Source organism: Motacilla alba, chromosome 6 (genome assembly GCF_015832195.1).
Source record: "Motacilla alba alba isolate MOTALB_02 chromosome 6, Motacilla_alba_V1.0_pri, whole genome shotgun sequence".
In the NCBI taxonomy this organism is placed as follows: domain Eukaryota; kingdom Metazoa; phylum Chordata; class Aves; order Passeriformes; family Motacillidae; genus Motacilla; species Motacilla alba.
The window spans coordinates 25,954,833-25,972,410 of NC_052021.1; the positions used below are offsets into that span (position 1 = coordinate 25,954,833).

The 17,578-nt window shown below is 40.4% G+C and overlaps 1 protein-coding gene across 7 annotated transcripts in view; it reads left to right on the forward strand.

Moving 5' to 3' along the window:
- The window catches only part of ADD3 (adducin 3), a 92,113-nt gene that overhangs the window by 55,165 nt on the left and 19,370 nt on the right, over nt 1-17,578 (forward strand). For 6 of the 7 annotated variants that reach the window (XM_038140026.1, XM_038140029.1, XM_038140025.1 and 3 more), the window contains one exon: nt 12,475-12,698. In XM_038140026.1, the coding sequence (XP_037995954.1) occupies nt 12,504-12,698 (195 nt within the window). In that variant the 5' untranslated portion in view covers nt 12,475-12,503. Of the gene's footprint in view, nt 1-7,814; nt 8,150-12,474; nt 12,699-17,578 lie in introns of those variants that run through there. The other variant, XM_038140028.1, reaches the window with a different exon arrangement.

The window sequence follows — 17,578 nt, forward strand, 5'->3', positions numbered from 1 at the left end:
TATGCTGCAGGTCAGAGAGAGGTCCAGGTACTGCTTGTTCACCTGCTGCTCTATGAGAATGAGATCTTACCTGATCATGCTGTGCATGTATTAATTCCTGCCACTTAACTTTTGAACCTATTGCTTACTTTAAGCCAAACTTGGTACAAAGGTAAAAACATCATTTGCTTGTGCTTTTCAGAAACTGATATCTGGTTAAAGATGCAGGATTTTGATGCTGAGCAGCATCCTCAGTACCTGAAGTACAAGTTGCTCAGTCCATCTGATTATAGGGCACTGACTAAAAAAAAATCCAGGTTAAGTGCAGATAATTAACTGAACTCGATCACAAGTTTGCAGAATCAAGAGATAATTTAAATTCTCCGTTTTAAAGACTAAATCATGCTTTCCTGCAAAAGGGGCAAAAACCTTTTAGGTGTATAAAATATTACAGTCTTAAATAGACAAGTAACATTAAGGCATTGTGTTTCTGAACTTGTGAAAGTGCTGCCATAATTACACAAGGCAATACTTACTTTTTGTGGATAAAAGAATGAAACCACCAACTTGGAGAACTTATTGTTGTGGGAGACAGTTTCTAACAGAGAGTGAAAAGGTGGAATGTGCTGTTAGCTCAGGATGGCTGTTGATTTACTTTTGGACAGCCAGGCATGCCCATGACCTGCTGCACCATGCCAGGAGTGGCCAGGAAGGGATAGCTTTGTTTGTTTACTTATTTCTTGTGTTTTGCTATTTATATATCAGATGTATAATTATTGAAGGCTTCATATCCAGTGCCTCGTGAATGTGACAGTTAAAAATAACTTCAAAAAAATAAACCATCCATTTTAGCCTTCTAGAAACCACTGGTCTCCCAGTCCAATATCATGCAGCTACAAACAACATGTTGAATATGACATGAAAATGAACATAGGATAGATGTAATGAAAACCTTTCTTCAGGTTTCACCCAGCATAATTGTATAATTGCACCCTCTGAGGGACGGGGGTTGTGTGCCAGGTAGGAGTGTTTCTCATTATGAATTCCACTTTTCTGAGTTTGAAGCCAGAAGTCTCAAGAAAAAGTCTGTTCATATAACACAAAACTTTGCATGCTTTCATCACATCATACTGACTGCTTTTCAGCACAAACTTTGATTAGTTTTGATAATTTATCACAGAGAGAGAACATGTACTGAGGCAGGCCAAAATCAAAATTCCTTAGCAATTTGCCAGAGAATTAAAAAGAACAAAATTATAAACCCACAGCAACCCCCAAATGGTATCTTACATGCTTGTTTCAATGCACACTGGAAGCATCACTCAGTAATTAAAATAGAAATAGAAATCCAGCTATCTCCCTGCCCAAAATGATGTGATAAATTAGCAAGTTAGAAGAACATATCTTACAGGAAAAAAATAAATCTAAGTACTGCCCAACTCTAAAAGCAGCACTTACTCCTATTCTTCTAGAAGCCTTTGAGATCAAACTCCTGAGACCAGATCAGTCCTGCAGATTCCTTTTTTCCTCTTTGGATTAAGAAACGAGTTCCAAAAAAAAAAAAAAGATGTGGTCCTTCCTCATCCCACTGTGGTTAAGGCAGAGCTCTGGCTGCCCTGGGTCAGTGCTGTCCTCCACAGCATTCCAGCACATCTGTGAGAGCTGTCATGAAGGAGCCCTTGGCAAGCATCTAATCACCTATTATTCAGCACTGTATTAATCAAGTTTTGTGGTATTTTTTGGGCATGTTCTTGCATGGAGACCTTTAATTCTTTGAACAGCATTAGGTTTTTACAGATGTTTATAAAAAACCCACAAAGCACCCAACACAAAAGTGGAAAAAAAAAACCAAAAAACTGAAAAACCTAGAAAATATGTTACCTTTATTCATCAAGTAGATGGAATATCCATAGTCTCAGACATTTTTTTGTATCATCAATAATTTTCTTATGGTATAAGGTGAAATGCTGTTTACCTAGGATCATTTCCATCAGTTATTCAAATATTGAGGAAAAAAAAGTATCACCAAAGCTCAGAACATAATGTAATTTTTCTAAAAATCGCTAATTGACTTTTAAATTTGTTGCTTTTAATTCTTAATGTTAGAGTTGAGAGAAGAATTTGCCTCTACATTTCAGGCTCTGAACTTCAGCCCATGGGTAACGTGTCAGATACTTCCACTCAGTATAAACATACACAGGTTTATTTGTGAAAAAGCCAATAGCATTTTCAGGCCAGGCTTACTAATGAGCTTTGGAAATTCAAATAAAATTACTCTTAAGTATTTAGTTTTAACTAGAAGAGAGATCCATCTAATATATTTGTTGGCTTCAAAATATTCTTGAAATTACAAACAAACAAAAAAAAAACCAGTAGAAGGCAAAATTGGAAGAATTGTTTGGGGAAGGATTTGAGGGAGAGTCTTTAGTGTTGTATGTGACTGATCAAAGGCTGCACGTGCCTTCAAAACTATAGCAGAGTCTTTGCAACTGGGATTCTGAGTTACTGATGCTGCAGCTTCTTCAAGTCCCTGGTTACAGGAGACACCAGGAAGCTTTTCTTCATTCCTCACTTGCATGACAATGCTGAAGTATAAAGTGAGTGTCTTCTGAAGTAGTCTGGGGGGATAGTTGCTTGTACCACCTTGGCTGCTGGAAAGTTCTGTTCTCAGTACATTGGACCATCTCCTCTTTAGACATGAAATATTCATGCTTCATGCAACTGAGATCAAAGGAGAGGATGGTTTGAATCTCTAGGACAAGTGTTCAATGTCAGCTGGTGTTCCATCCTAAGAACAATCACAAATGTGTGCAAGTCCCCATGATTTTGTGAAGCATGCCAGGATGCATTCATGCTCTTCAATACCAGAGTAGTTTGCTGTGGAGTGTCTTTTATTTTATCCAGGTTTCCTGGGCTTACAAGTGATGATGGAGGAGGAGAATTATGGGATAACAGTACATAATCGCTTGCTTGTACTGGAAAATAATAGTAAACTAATTATGAAATATTTATACATTCTGCTTTTGACTTTTATAATACTGCTCTTACTACCGGGCTTGATGCTGACTCACCCTACCCCTCACTGTTTGTCTTACCAAGGCTTTTGTTAGTAAATCTTCAGCACTTGTTCAGAGATGTGCTGGCTGCTGCTCTGGGCACATCTGCTTCTCTGTTCAGGGCTGTGGTTAAGTCCAAAGTGACCCTCTGCCGTCAGCTGGGCTTGCTTGAATCTCAGGGGAGTAGTTTTCCATTCCTGAAGGTGTAGAAGACCTTTGGCTCTCTAAATTCAATTTGCTTTTCTAATACCGTGAGCAAAAGGTGGCAGAGACAAGAAGGAGGTCAAATTCAGGCCAAGTCAATTGAGATTGATGTGCATATTTGTATAGGTTAAACTCTGAATGCCTGTGAAACTTTCTGCATATGCCAGTTGGGTAGTTTGTTGGGAGGGGTTAATTATTTTCAAGCAAGCTGAAGACAATATTAACCATGTGACTATACACTGAAAAAGAGTTTCTCACTACTGTAAATCCTAGGGATTTCCCTGGGAAGGATAATTAAAGCAACATGCTGTGAACGCAGCTAATAAAGTAGCTGCCTTTTGAACTTTTGAGTCGGTCAGCCAGGTCCTTGTGGCCCTGCTCTGCTCTGCTCCACACTTTCCCCTGCTCTCTTCTCCCAGGTTATTTTTAACCCTGATGTCTTTTTGTAACCACTGTAGACTCAAGCTTCATGGAGAGCTGTGCTTAGCACAATTAGGGAATGGTATTTTCAGAGGTGCACTGGGAGGGGCAGGATCGCCTCAAGGCAGCCAGGAAAACATGAAAAATTGTAGCATAAGGTCTGTGTAACTTAAGTCCTCTAAAGATGGTAATTTTGTAAGTATTAGGGATGCAACTATAACCTACATCAAATTCTGTGTGTTTGTTCACTTTTCACTTGTTACATTTTGACAGTCACAAACGTTTGTAAATGGACCAAGGAGGGGAAAAAATGTCCCATATGCTAAAGCAAGACTAATTTTGGTAATGGAGAAAAAAGAGTCTTGGAGCTTTGAATGGTGTGAGAAAGACACTCTCAGAATAATCTGTGAATAGTGATTTACAGTTTTTTGTCCCTTGTGCCATCTCATGGCTTCTATAAGCTGTTAGTCCTATTAACAGAGCCTTCCCTCTACACCTCAATTTGAGCATGCCTTTTTTAAGCATTTGTTAGAGTAAGGGGATATCTCTTTTCTCACAATGCCTAAGGTTTTTTTCCCTTGTTCATGGCCAGTCAGTGGCAATGTGCCTGCTGCACAGTCAGGCCTGGGCTTGGCTGGCATCATTTGTCTCACACTTTCCTCAATCCCTAAAATTACTATTTATAAATTCTAGTTAAAAACCTTAAGACGACCGTAATAGTTCCACTAAGCCTCTTCTTCATATGTGAAATCAATATATGCAGTTCTGTTGTTTTATCTAAAATATTTTGAGTTTTAGCTATAGCTATCATAAATCAGCTTTTTGAAATGCTCTTGTTTTCTGTTTAATGTGAGAATGATGTATAAGTCAGTAAAATGTTAAAATTCCTTTTTTGAGAGGCTAGCCAGTTTATTTTGACATGGTCAAGCTGATATTGGTGTATTAATGTGACTTATGTTATTGCTCTTCATATAAAATTTATGGCAGGTTGATTCAGAGATCCCAAGATGAACTGGGGAGAGTTGTGCAGGGTGTGGTGCATGATATTAATAAAGATACAATTTGTCCTGAAGACTGTATGATCGAAGACCTGGCACAATTTCATCTTTTCCTCAAGTTTCCAGTTACAATTGTCCTACTGAGGTTAGCTGTTGGCCAGGTTTCCCAGTGCTCACTTGTGAGTTATGGAGGGCGTTGTGCTGCAATTCCATATGGTCAGTGCACAGTGGTGGTCTGAAACGGGCTCTACACTGAGCTGTCGGTGGTGCTAAAGGTCAGGATTTGATGTGAAGAGAGAGGAACTCCAGGGGTTTGGGCAATAAAAAGGTTTGGCTGCGTGCTACCATACACAAGATTGGTTGTTGGTGTAAATATTTGTGAAATCCAGCAGTTGCCTTGTGTTGATCATCTGGATTGCCCACCGTTGCAGCCTCTGACCCTCCAGCATAACCCAGCAGGCAGCTGCTTTGGCCATGGCATTTCTCAGGATAGTCAAACTGCCATAAATCATAAAGACTTTTCGTGTGCCCTGGGATTGATAAGAGGTTTCCCTGCTCTCCAGTGGCACACATTGTACCAGTGACCCAGGAGGGCTCCTGCAGGTGGCTGGGAGTAGTCCTTGTTACTCCAAATGGCTCTGTCCAGGTTGATGTGACTCAATGGGTTTCAAAAAAAAGTATTTACATAACAGACTTATTTCTTCTACTCCATAAACTTATGTAGATCTGTATATAAAGTAGAATTGTTTTCCCCTGCATGTGTGCAGGTCAGGGACAGCCCAATAAAAAAGTCACCAGAGGAAGCTGGAGACTTTGCAAGAGAGGGAGAGGGAGAGTGTTGTGAAATATGGAAGGCTGTGACTGACATCAGCTTTTGCAGTGAAGTTTTCTTTTCACAGAGAAGTTCTTATTTCATACTGTGGGGGAGCCCAGGTTTCATGTTTTTCAGGTGACACAGGGACATTGTTCAGCCGTTGTCTCTGTGTGTGGGCTATGTGTGTGTGCCTACTTTCACAGCTTAATACGGATAAGTGCTACCAGAACGTAATCTTTTAATTTAGCTCTCTGTTGTCTACTAACTCGTGAAATATTTTTAGGTGACTTAAGTACAAGTGATTATGTAGATAAGCAGGGGTGAGTCTTTAAAAATAAAGCGCTTTTCATTGTCACCTGCGTAAATTGTTTCACCAACAAACTGTATTCCTCCTCTGCTACTTTTCTGTAACTAGTTTACATGTGTGACTGGGTTTGTTCTGACTTGCATGTTCTGTGTACAGAGCATCATAATCTCAAAATGTTCATATTGTCTGCACAATCTTAACAGTTTTTGTGTAAAACAAGAAAACATTTCATGGAGCAGAACAAGGAAACCATTACACTGCTGGCTGCTCAGGTGTCACGCAGTGCAGTGATGGCAACATCCTGGTTATGTACTGCCTTTCCTTGGCACAAGGGGTTCCACAGTGGGCAGGGTGGACCTTGGATCTGAACTCCCAGGGTTGTGCTTTTGAGTGGTTTTGTCTTTTATCACACTGACTCTCAGAAAAGGGTGACTGTATAATTTGCTTATCAAGGGTTCCTTCCTTTTTTTTTACATGCAATACTCATGCAGCAGTGAAGGAAATAGTTTGGGTCTGCAGGGTTAAGCATGCAAGTTCATTTGTGAGACTCCATGCATGCAAATAGCATTTATGGCCATGTGGTAGAGCATATTGGATACATCAAACCAGCATTCTGGGCTCCGGAAGTTTTTTCCCCACTTGTGCTGAAAAATGTTGGCAGGCCAGGCTGCAAATGTGGATGTGCAGACTGCACCTGCTACAGGCTGAGTGCATTATAAGGAACCTTCCATAACAGAGAAAAAACATCACCCCTGCAGTTAAAGGTAAAGCTACAGGCCTCAAATTCTCATGTTCTGTGTGGCTGTCAGCGACCCACTTAGTTCTCACTTCTTGACAATAAAGTGTGTCTGGCTCAGTTCCAGTTTACACTGAGTAAAGTGTGAGTTGCACAGCTTGACTATTTGTGTTGACTTTAACATTGCATGATGTTACTGGGAAAAAATAATGCTTTAGATTTAACACAGCAACACAAAAACAAGGTTCAAATGCACTCAAGTTCTTATTTCTTAGGAAAAAAATTATCTTGCTGCCATACAGTCTTTTTAACGATGTGGCTGAAAAGAGATAATCATTTTATTAGCTTGCTCTGTTTAAAAGCAGAGGGACTTAAATATGCAGTGCTGGATTAGACTATTTGATTAGTAACCAGTTTGGGCTGTAGTATGACAAATTGTTTATGGCTGCATTGCTACTGGAAGAAATGGTGTTTGACACTCCTGTATCATCATTATCTTTCTTTCAGAACAAACATTTGTGTAGATATGCAGTTAACTGGCAGGGTAATTGATACAGCTGAAAATCAATCTATTTAATAAAATTCAAACCAACTTAAAGAACCCTTACAAGCATTTGCTGGTATGAATCTGAAGATGTGATAAAGGGAGAAAGGCTGGGCAGGCTGGGACGTGATTTGACTATTTTTAAATGCAAATTAATTTGTGTCAATTTAAGGGTGTAGTATGGCTGGAGTGCTAGTGCAAGGAATTCCTGTATATTAGTAAAATCAATTAATAAAATTTTAAACAAATGCTACCTATCTAGTTATTTTCAGTTCCACAAATTGAGTTTAGGAAATACTAGCATCTGAACACACATCTTACTCACCTGAACAATGTGTAAAGTAAGAAAATCCCTAATCCATTGTAAGATTAAAGAAAAAATAATAAAATCTTTCAACTCAGGTATTTATAGTATTTGATGTCCCCATCAGTTGAATTTCAGAATAAATTTAATTTTGAGGTGCTTCCCCAGTTTTGGTTTTTTTTTTTTGCCTTGAAAGAGTTGCAGTTATTCATTTGTGTGTCATTACTAAAAGATGTAGGAGGGAGGATGAACAGTTAACTTTCTAGTGCCAGAAAATAACATTGGTGACCCTCTTCTCAGTCCACATTCTCCTACATATTTCCCCATCCCTCTCAACCATTCCCCCATATTCCTGAAGTGTGTGTGCTGCTGCCAGCTGACGTAGGTAGCTGACGGTGTTTGCTAAAGCCAAGTCTTTGATTCAGACTGGAACCTGTTTCATGGGGAGGCTGGAACTGAGATCAAGAGACGCCCAGTTTGCTTCCAACAAGTCTCCTGGCAGACAAGATATTGGAGGGGGGGTTGGGGGGAGAGAGAGCAGACTGTTCCTTAAAAACAAGCAGGCGAGAAATCGCAGGAGCAGAAGAGCTCAGCGTGCTCCTGAGAGGAACCGCTCTGATGCGGGCTAGCCCAGCCCGAGTGCTCAGACCCCAAATCACTCACAGCAGTTAATGATGCCGTGCACACACTGCTGGCTTGCAGTGCCGGGAACTCTCAGTAAGATGGATTGCACTGCATAGAGAAAATGGAGATGTCTGAAACCAGCCAGAAAAGATCAGCATAAAAGGTAGGTTAATGTTCTGTTGCTAGGTGATCTAATAATTTGGTCCCTTAGCTGTTATTCTGTCTGGTGGTATTTATTTTTTATATACATTCAGTACATTATGAAAGATATAAATATATCAAGTCAGTGCTTTCTGGGGGGTTCTTTCTCAATATAAATTTTCCTCGCATTTGGTCTCCTGCACTTCTTTTTACTTTAGTACTTCTTGTGTCTCTGACCTCATTATTATTTTAGTGATTTGACATTGAAGATAGTTATTGCAACAAAAGCAACACCGCAGGTTACTTGGATTTTACAAAGTGTCAGATGGGGATGCTCAGGATGTAATGTTGCAACCTAAAATCAACAGTTCCGAGTTCCTGGGAAAAAAATTGAAGCTTTCATTAAATAAGACTTACTCCTAAGTAGAGATAAACAGCTTCCTGGCAGAGGGGGTATGTTCTACTTTCTCTCTGTAGCCCAGTTACGGGTATAAAATACAGAACAGGATATGGAAGCCAAACCCATGAGCTATATAAGGCATCAAAGCACCGGAGGACACGACCTGTTTTCTTTTGTATCAGAATTCAGTTCAGCATGAACCAGGAGGGCAGAGCTCGGAGGGGGAAGTGATGTTAGATTAACAAGTTACATTGTAGCAAGACCTTGTGAGCCTTTTTGTTTTACAGGTCCTTACAAGTATTTTCAGCAGAGATGAGGATTCTGTGTAACAAAAATTTATCCGTTCTGAATTTCAGTTCTTAGTTAGGCCCCACACTGGAGCCATTGAACCAAGCGTGGGCAAACTGTGAGCCCAAGTATGGGCTGCTCTTTAACTTTGAATCTCTTTGTAGTGTGTCAGCATGTGCATGTTAGGTCAAAATGTGGGCTAGAATGTGTGCCTCAGCAGACCAGGAGTGATGGCTCTCACCAGGATAGAATCAGACCTGAGGATATATTTGATTTCTCTTTCTGACCAGTCTAGATATAGTGTCTTGTTGCTATAGGCTCTCATTTCTACCTGTGCCTGTCTCTGCAACCAGTCTGGAGCATGCATAAGAAATGTTAGCTAGTACTGCTCACGAAGGTGGTGCCTCACTTTCTTTAATTCATAAACAGCATTGGAGGGGGTGGAAGCCAAAAGTAGCCTTGCAGCAAAGCTGATTTCTTCTCTAGGCACAAGTATCTCACACACACACAATTAAAAAAAAAAAAAAAAAAAAAGGTGGGGGAGAGGATCCTCTATCATAATTCATAGATGTTGAGATCTGGATTTTCTGTCAATACTTTTGTCTTATTGCTGGTTCTGTGCTGAGAAGGCGATAATAATTTTTGGTCCCCTAAAGCTGATGGCATTTTTAACAAATATCCTCTTTCTTAAAAAAAAAAAAAATCAGTAGAAGATGCAAATAAATAATAAAAGAATGGTTGATTTGTTTGAAAATTTTCCAGGAAACAGTAGGGGTTATATGAGAGTCAGCCTGGGCCCAACAGAGCGGGCATTGAACCAGACCTAATAAGAACAACTGGACCCAAAACCCATATTATGTTCAGTAATGGAGGGGTTTTGTACTACAAGGACTTCAGTGTTGTAATCTTAATGGCTAGAGGTAACAAACCAGGCTGAAAGGAAAGAGGAAAAACTAAAGTCCAAGGCAATTAGAAAAATCTCTTTCGTGGATTTTGGGTATTGCCAGTCACATTTGTGCCATTTTTACAGATGAATGGGCTTTTCTGTCACTGTAAGAATGAATTGTAAAGTAATGGACTTGAACTAATTATGTCCTATAAACCTATAATAATAACAATAAATGTGTTTTGAAGTTCAGACATGCGTGCGGTTGATCCAGCCAACTGAGTCGATCAGCAGCTGAGCAAGTCTCCTACTTGGGGTTAACAGTTCAGGTTTTAGGCAAATAAATGGCCAGTTAAGTCAACTCCAGGGAAGGAGGAAAAGAGCAGGAGTCACAGCTGCTCACCAGTTCAAGCAAGGCTCTTACTATCTGGCTTTCTAGACTGCTTTTAGTTACCTGCAGGTGATGGAAGGTGTCTGTTCTGGCTCAGATGGAGGTTCTTATCCCAACACAGATGGACAGCAGTGAAGGCTGACAGGTCTGGTCTCGAGTTTTTTGTACCTTGTCGCATGTAGACAGTGATCTCATGGTCTTATGTTTTCTCCAGGTGCTGTTTTTTCTTTTTCTTTGTAAACCTCACCATTTTGGGCAGGGGATAAAGGGAAGGTACACACAGGGCAGTGGAGCAGAGGCACAACACACAATTACATTTGTAAGGGTATTTTTCCTAGGCTAAGCGGTGGTCAGATCCCCAGACACCATCCCAAGAGTTAATTCATCAGAAAAACTTAAGCTCCTTTCATACTTCTACCAGATTTTCCCCAAAATCTCACTTCCTTGAAGCAAACCCCATTTTCTCCCCAGCATCCCCAAACTGATCCCACATCCCAGGCTTTCCAGAGGTCAGTCAGCAAATACTGAGTGAACTCCTACTGCACCCGAGCAGCAAATGCAAAAACTCACCAATGTGTTTCCTCAGCCTCTGGAATGAAGCCATCAGAGTTCATGGAGCTTGTCTCCAGGATGTGAATTATACATCCCAGAACATGGTATGTTCATCCAGCATGCCAGGTACCTCCTGGGAGCTCTGTGTGTGCAGCTGGATAATGTTGCATCCCAGATGATGTTTTCTTTTTCTCTCTCTCTGTGGGAAAAAAAAAAATGGCAGGAAGAGCAAAACCAATTAAACCTGTAGGAATTGTTGTGTTTCATCTCAATCCCAAATTTTATCATAATCTGTAGTATACAAGAAAGTCACAGACATAAGTTTTCTTGGCTCTTACCTGCTAAAGCTTTCCCAGCTCTGTCGGTGGTTTCTGTCTGGAGTTTCATACTTCGTTACAGGGCTGCAGTGCCCCAGGATTTCATCCTTGTGCTCTCAGCAAAGCCATTTGGGAATCAGTGTAGGAAACAGGCTGAAAACTAGTTTGCATCCTCCTGCCAGCCTGGGTCATGGTGTGGCTGAGCAGCAGAGGGTGTTACAAGGACTGAAAGGACTTACTGCAGGCAGGAGGAGGGCTTGAGCTGCTGAAGCTGGTTTTGACAGGGGTTCCCAGTGTTTCTTCCACCTGGGAAATATGTGAGATTACAGTGGAGGCAGTTTGGATGCTTCAACTGTGAACTCTGCCACAGAGCAAGGACACTTTGATCCACTGATACCAGAATGTCAAACCACACTCTTGAACACTGCTTGACTTGGCTTTTTTCCTCTGAAGATATGAATTTACATACCAAATATTTTTTCATGCAAATATTTTTATATTAAATGTATTATTGACTGTAGATATTTGCATGTTAAAATGTATTTTCATAATAAACTTATCTTGTCCTTCAAATCCTACTTCTCTTTGTTCCTCAAACCTGAGAAAGTGTCCCTCTTCAGTAGCTTTTGAGGAATGGTGTTCCTGAGTGTGCTTTTGAGCCTGATTCTTTGTATGAAAATTCAGGTGTCTGCTTCTTTCCTTTTGATCCAGTTTTGTTTGTGTTTACAAATGCTTATCAGGTTTTTTAATGAGATTTTTAAGCTTTCTACCAAGACATGAAAGTATTTTTGTTGGGTTTTTTTTTTTTTCCTTTCCTAATGTAATGAGCCTCAGTGAGGATCTTTGCATACAATTGCACACAAAAGGAGAAAAGCTAAAGCTCAGCTGTTTGCTATGGATGTGTAAGCCAAGATAAAACCTCTGCAGTTCCCTCAATGTCTCCAAGTGTTTTGTGAAAGAGGAGGCACCAGCTGGAGCTCAGTGGAAATTCCCTGGTGGTCCTTGAGTGTCCTGAAGCCTTGTTTTTAAGCTGTGGTTATGAGATGCCTTGAAAGTGCTGTAATTGAGGAATTTCTTCATTCATGCTGGGAGATGAGCTCTGAGCAGATATTAAACAGGCCTTCTCTTCTGGGTTTTTGCTTGAACAGCTCGGGATGGAGAGCTGTATAAAAACCTTGGGAGGTGGTAAGTGTAGTGTAAAATTACAGAGGAAAGTTTGTCATAAAATGTACATTGGTCATTTCAAATGTCACTCTTAATTGTATGCTTTTTGGTTTTTATTTTACCTCAAATAAAGGTGATTATGCACTATCAGAGAACTTACTAATGGTGTTTAACCATTTTTCTAGAATCTTTCCTAAATTTTCTGAATGTGATAGTTACTCACTTGTTCTCCTTTCATTTTACATGATCTGCAGAGATGCAAAGGGACATTAGCTGTGTCCAGACCTGGAAGTTCCGTGCACTGGCCTCCTTTGAACTAACATTTTTCCCCGCTTTCCTTTTGTTTCAGGGGAAGCATTCCCTGCACAGTGTTGAAGCATGAGTGCTGATGCCAGCCAGGTGGTGATCACTACTCCTCCCCCCGCCACGATGCCTCACAAGGAGCGGTACTTCGATCGCATCAATGAGAACGACCCGGAGTACATCCGGGAGAGGAACATGTCCCCTGACCTCAGGCAGGACTTCAATATGATGGAGCAAAGGAAGAGGGTCACCCAGATACTGCAGAGCCCTGTGAGTGCCACTAATGGGGAGTAAAATGGAAAGGGTGTTATAAAAAAAGGAATCAGTGTCACAGCTAGATGGAATATCCTGGACCATCTTCTAAGAAAAGTCACTAAACAGATTATCCGGCATTTTGTTGGTGTGGTGTTTTTTCTGTGGACAAGCAGCCTTTATAGTGTTGTTTTTTCTCCTGATACTTTTATATTCTTATGGTTCATTGCATTGTTACAGAAAGATGTGGATGGCTGCGGGGTTCCTAATTAAAACTTAGGGACAGGGAAGAGAGTGAAGGAGTCACTGGTCAAATAGGAACAAATTAGGGCATTACGTAGTGTTCTGCTTTCTGGGTTTGAATATTAACCTATCATTTGCATCAGGAATGCTTTAATTAACATTTATAATTGGGTTAAGTTTATTTAAAAGCTAGACTATGTTCTTTTTATGTCCTTGAGGGTGATTATACCCCTACTTAGCCACATTAGTGCTCATCTACTGGTTGTGTAAGTTCAGTACTTGTGTAGACTACATATAAAACTATTCAATCTATTGAACCACATTTGTCGTAGTTTTAATTTCTATTTTAATACCTGTATTCTTTGAGTTTAACCTGATGAATACATTGGAAAGTAATGCTGCTGCCTTGAGTATTGTGAAGCCATAGGGAGTAAGACCTGTGGAATGATCCTTTAGGGGTATCCATGTGTAATGCGAGAATGGAGGATAATGGGACTGGGAAGGGGCTAAGCAGCTTTACAGATCCTTCTGTCTTCAGTTCCTCTGTAAATTGGGGTGCTTCTGTAATTTTTTTTTGAAGCTTTTCCATATGTAAAGAGATTGCAAACAGCTGTTAATAATCACCCTATTATAGTCGTCCATGAATAACAGGATTGTTTGCTAAAGTGTTGTCCTGGAGTGTCTCTTGGATCTGTGTGTTGCTTTGAGTATAACGTGAACCTGTTGACTAAGGAATTTATTATTTTTCAAGTCAATTTGTGCAAGCTTGGGTTTTCAGCCAGGCTCTTTTATAAGGAAAATACTCTAAGGAGGCACTGTAATGTTTTAATCATGATCATTTTATGTTAAATACTCAGTTGTAAAATGTGATCAGAGTCTACTCATTCCTGTTAAAATGCTCACATCCAGGACTCACAGAAAGACTAAATCTTTAGCCTAACAGATAAAAATAAGTTGGAGAGATCATTTGGTATTGCATGTGGTGGTGGTTTTTTGGTCCCTTTGATGACAGTATTGGATCTGATGAGTGTAACTATTTCATTAACATTTTGTGGCATCTTTTGCCAAGTCTACCAGATGTAATTGAAGTCCCTTTGCTGCAGCCTCTGTGGTGGTTTTTTTTGATAGCTGGAGTGTCAGCATGCAGATTTTAGGAAGGGGTGTGAAGAGGGGTATGAACCCCTGAGTTTAGCCTGCTGTTTTAACAGAAGACTGTGGGACAGAGAGCTGCTGGGCTGCTGTCAGTGTCCTGCTGCAAGAGAAGCTGAGCCCAGCATTTTTTGGGAAGTGACTGTTCAGAGCTGCCAAAAAGTTGCAAGTTTTTGTTGTGTAAGGGAACAGTTGTCCAAATAAGCCAGGGGCCTGCTGCCTGCTTGGCTTAGAGAGAAATGGGAACGTGGGAGCTGAGTGTGGGATCAGGCACGAAGAGGAGTTGTCTGAGCTCCCACTTCCCCTCAAGTATCTCCTTTTATCCTCCCTTTTCCTGGTACAGAAAAATTAGAGGAACTCTGCAGTGATTTCTCACGCAAGGAAATGAAAGCATTTTTATACAGTATCTGTGAGCAAATGTCCATCAAGTGAATTTCAGAATTTATTTGGGGTGGAAGGTGCAGTGTGCCAGACTCCAGGCTCCAGCTGCTATATGCCATACTGAGCACAGGTCTGAAAACATTTACCTTGTTCTCTTGAATTTAAAATTCATCACACAATGGCCAGAAAGTATGGTTCCTGTTACCATCTGTGTAGCACAGGTTCAGGATGGAATTGATGAGTGTTGTCCATAGTGTTTTTGTTCTGTAGCTGCAGAATTACATTGTGTTAGATATTTTCATGGAACTTTGTTGCTTTTCTGGGTTATTCCGCTTGACAGAGAGAATATGGTTGTAAGGTGTTTAGAAGAAGAGAAATTATGAGACACAGTTTAAGGAAGAGCTTGCTTTGCTGGTGAATCTTCACCCAGTCTTACATATATAACAGCATTCAGATCAAAGAAATAGTCAGTGACTCCTCTTCTAGCAAGTATTAGTAAATGTGAAGTGTATCTAGCAAGGATAGTAACTGTCTTAAAATTACACAAGCATGTTATGGTGGTGATGAGGTGAGCTTTGAACATGCACTTTCTGTGAGCAGAGGTGCAAAACTAAAGGGTTAATCACTGTCACGTAGCAGAAAGCTTAGGTACTAATTTAATCTGGTTTTATTAACAAGCTTTTTTTATTTCTTTCAAGTAGGAAAATCTAAATCCTTTAGCAAGAAAATAAATTAGAGAATATATTTCAGGAACCACAGTATATTTTACTCAGTGCATGTTGTTGTAAGGGCTACAGGCCTGACCAGACATCTTCAGACATCAAGCTGCTGCATCTCTCTGATGTACTGCTTGGTTCCCATAGTAGTGTGCAATCTGACTATTCTCTCTGATGTGCAATTTCCTTTTCCTAAATTAAATAATTTAAAAGCTACTGAAAAGCTATTTCCATTACCTCTGATGTTTGCTAATGTCTTGGAGTCTGTTCATATTAAACCTTAAACAAATCATAGTTGTTTTCTGACCATTGCCCATGGAGAATGTCCTGACATTATCATGGAGTTCTCAGATGTGTTTGCCTAATATTGCATGTAGCCCCTGAGCATCTGATAGCCTGGAGAATCTGATAAACTGAACATGTTTGCTGTTCTGTGTCTGTTAGAAAGGTGGAAAGAAATTAAAATCAGCTGGGCCTGAGCAGCCTGATAGCATCCAGAAGTACTGCTGGCCAATCTTAGCATACAGCCATTTAGGTTTATTTTAGTAACATCTTCAGTTTCAGAGGGTTCAGGTAGCATGTTGTTAATTTTAAAGAAAGGCACTACAGTCATGCAGTTTTATTGTTTATTGGGCCCAAGATACTTGCCCTGTAATGTATCCAAAATCTGAAAAGATGGATTGGTTGTTTTGGGGTTTTTTATATTTTCCAACTTAACTCTGCAATTAAAAACAGTTTTGTCTGTATGCTAAACAGTCATATGTTGCTTGTTACACAGAGTTACTGTGTTTTTCACAGAGCAAAAATATATTTGCTATACCATCAAAATCCTTACTTCACTTATGGTACACAAGTCCTTCTGGCCTTTATTTCCTTCTGGCATTTCTCTGATGCTGTCACCATAGCAACCAGAAACTCTTAAAACACTTTTTAAAAAAAGTGTTATGCAGGTATGATGTTTATGAAAACTGAACAGCCAGTTCAGCACTGAGGAGCTGAGTGAACATACAGCTGGGGAGAAGATCCCCACAGCCATGGTGAAGCAGGGAAGGTGTTGGATGTTTCTGCAGGCAGGCAGCAGTGTCACACTGCTTCCAGTGCAGTGAGACCATGTGAAACTATTATCCACCCAGCAGAAAAGCTAACCACAGGCTTGAGGTAGCAGGACAATGTGTGTAAATTGGGATCAGGACATAGGCTGCACTGAGGAGTACCTTCCATCCCTTTATATTGGTGTATTGGAAGGAAAGCTACAGGTGAGGGTGGAAATGGGAGAGGATGCATTCCTGTACAAAAGATGTGCTTATATATGAGATGTACTTCATTATTTTTACTAATGTAAGAAGAAGTTGTGTCTAAAGGAATGAGCTGAGCAGCTGTTTCATGTAAACATAAAAATGCCCAGTTACTGAAATTTAAATGTGCAGTTTATGTTTTTAATTTACCAGTGAAGTTTTGTGGGGCTTCTTGAGACCCATTGGATGTGCACTGGCTATTTTTACATATAAAACACAGTTATTTGGAGCTTGGGGTTTTTTTTCTAGAGTTGATCTCTGTGTTGGCAAGATCCCATCAGGCTTTACTTTTATTTAGTGCTGGATCCAGAGAGTGTCTACCAACCCACTGTGACTCTGCAGCGGATTCAGGGCCACTCTGGCTTGGTACTGCCATTGCAGGAAGGCTCAGGTGAAACTATCAAGACTGCAAAATTTTGGGGGCTTGTACTGAGGTTAAAAATGTACTTCTCTACTGTGCCCCCCTTCCTGCCTTGCCCATGCACATCCCTCTCCCCTGCCCCCGCCTCCCACACTAGCCGGTCTTGCCCAAAAAAACGTGGGGAGCTAGCTATACAGCTTAGCAACTCTTCTGTTCAGAGGTCTGCCTAGCATGCAGCATGCAGGCAGAATTTTCTCCTCAAAAACAAGCAATCCCACCCACACTTGAATTTTTTTTCCTGGATATGTTATTTTCAAACCGTCAGGACAGAGATGAAGGATGATTTAAATTATTTTTTCCCCCAGCTTTTGCAGTTGTTTAGCTTACTTTATTTTGTATCGAGTGATCCAGTATTTTTGCAATACCACTCCCTTTTGGGGCAGTTTATTTTCTTAAAAATATCAAAGTCCTTTCAGTTCCTCATATGTTTTGGCTTTTACTGCTCTTTTCTCAGAAGTTCAAAAGCCTTTCACATCCTTCAGAAGCTTCACCCATTGGCCACAAAGGTCTCACAACCTTTTGCATCACCTGAGGACCTCCTCACCTGCAGCTCCCTGCTCTGGCTTTTGTCTTCTCTGACATCTTTCCAGTATCCTGCTGGGAAGTCATGACTCTCCTCGCACTGCAATAGCTTATTTAGTTGCATGCTTTCATCATACAAGCTGTGCAGCATTTTGTTCACCCAGAGGCAGG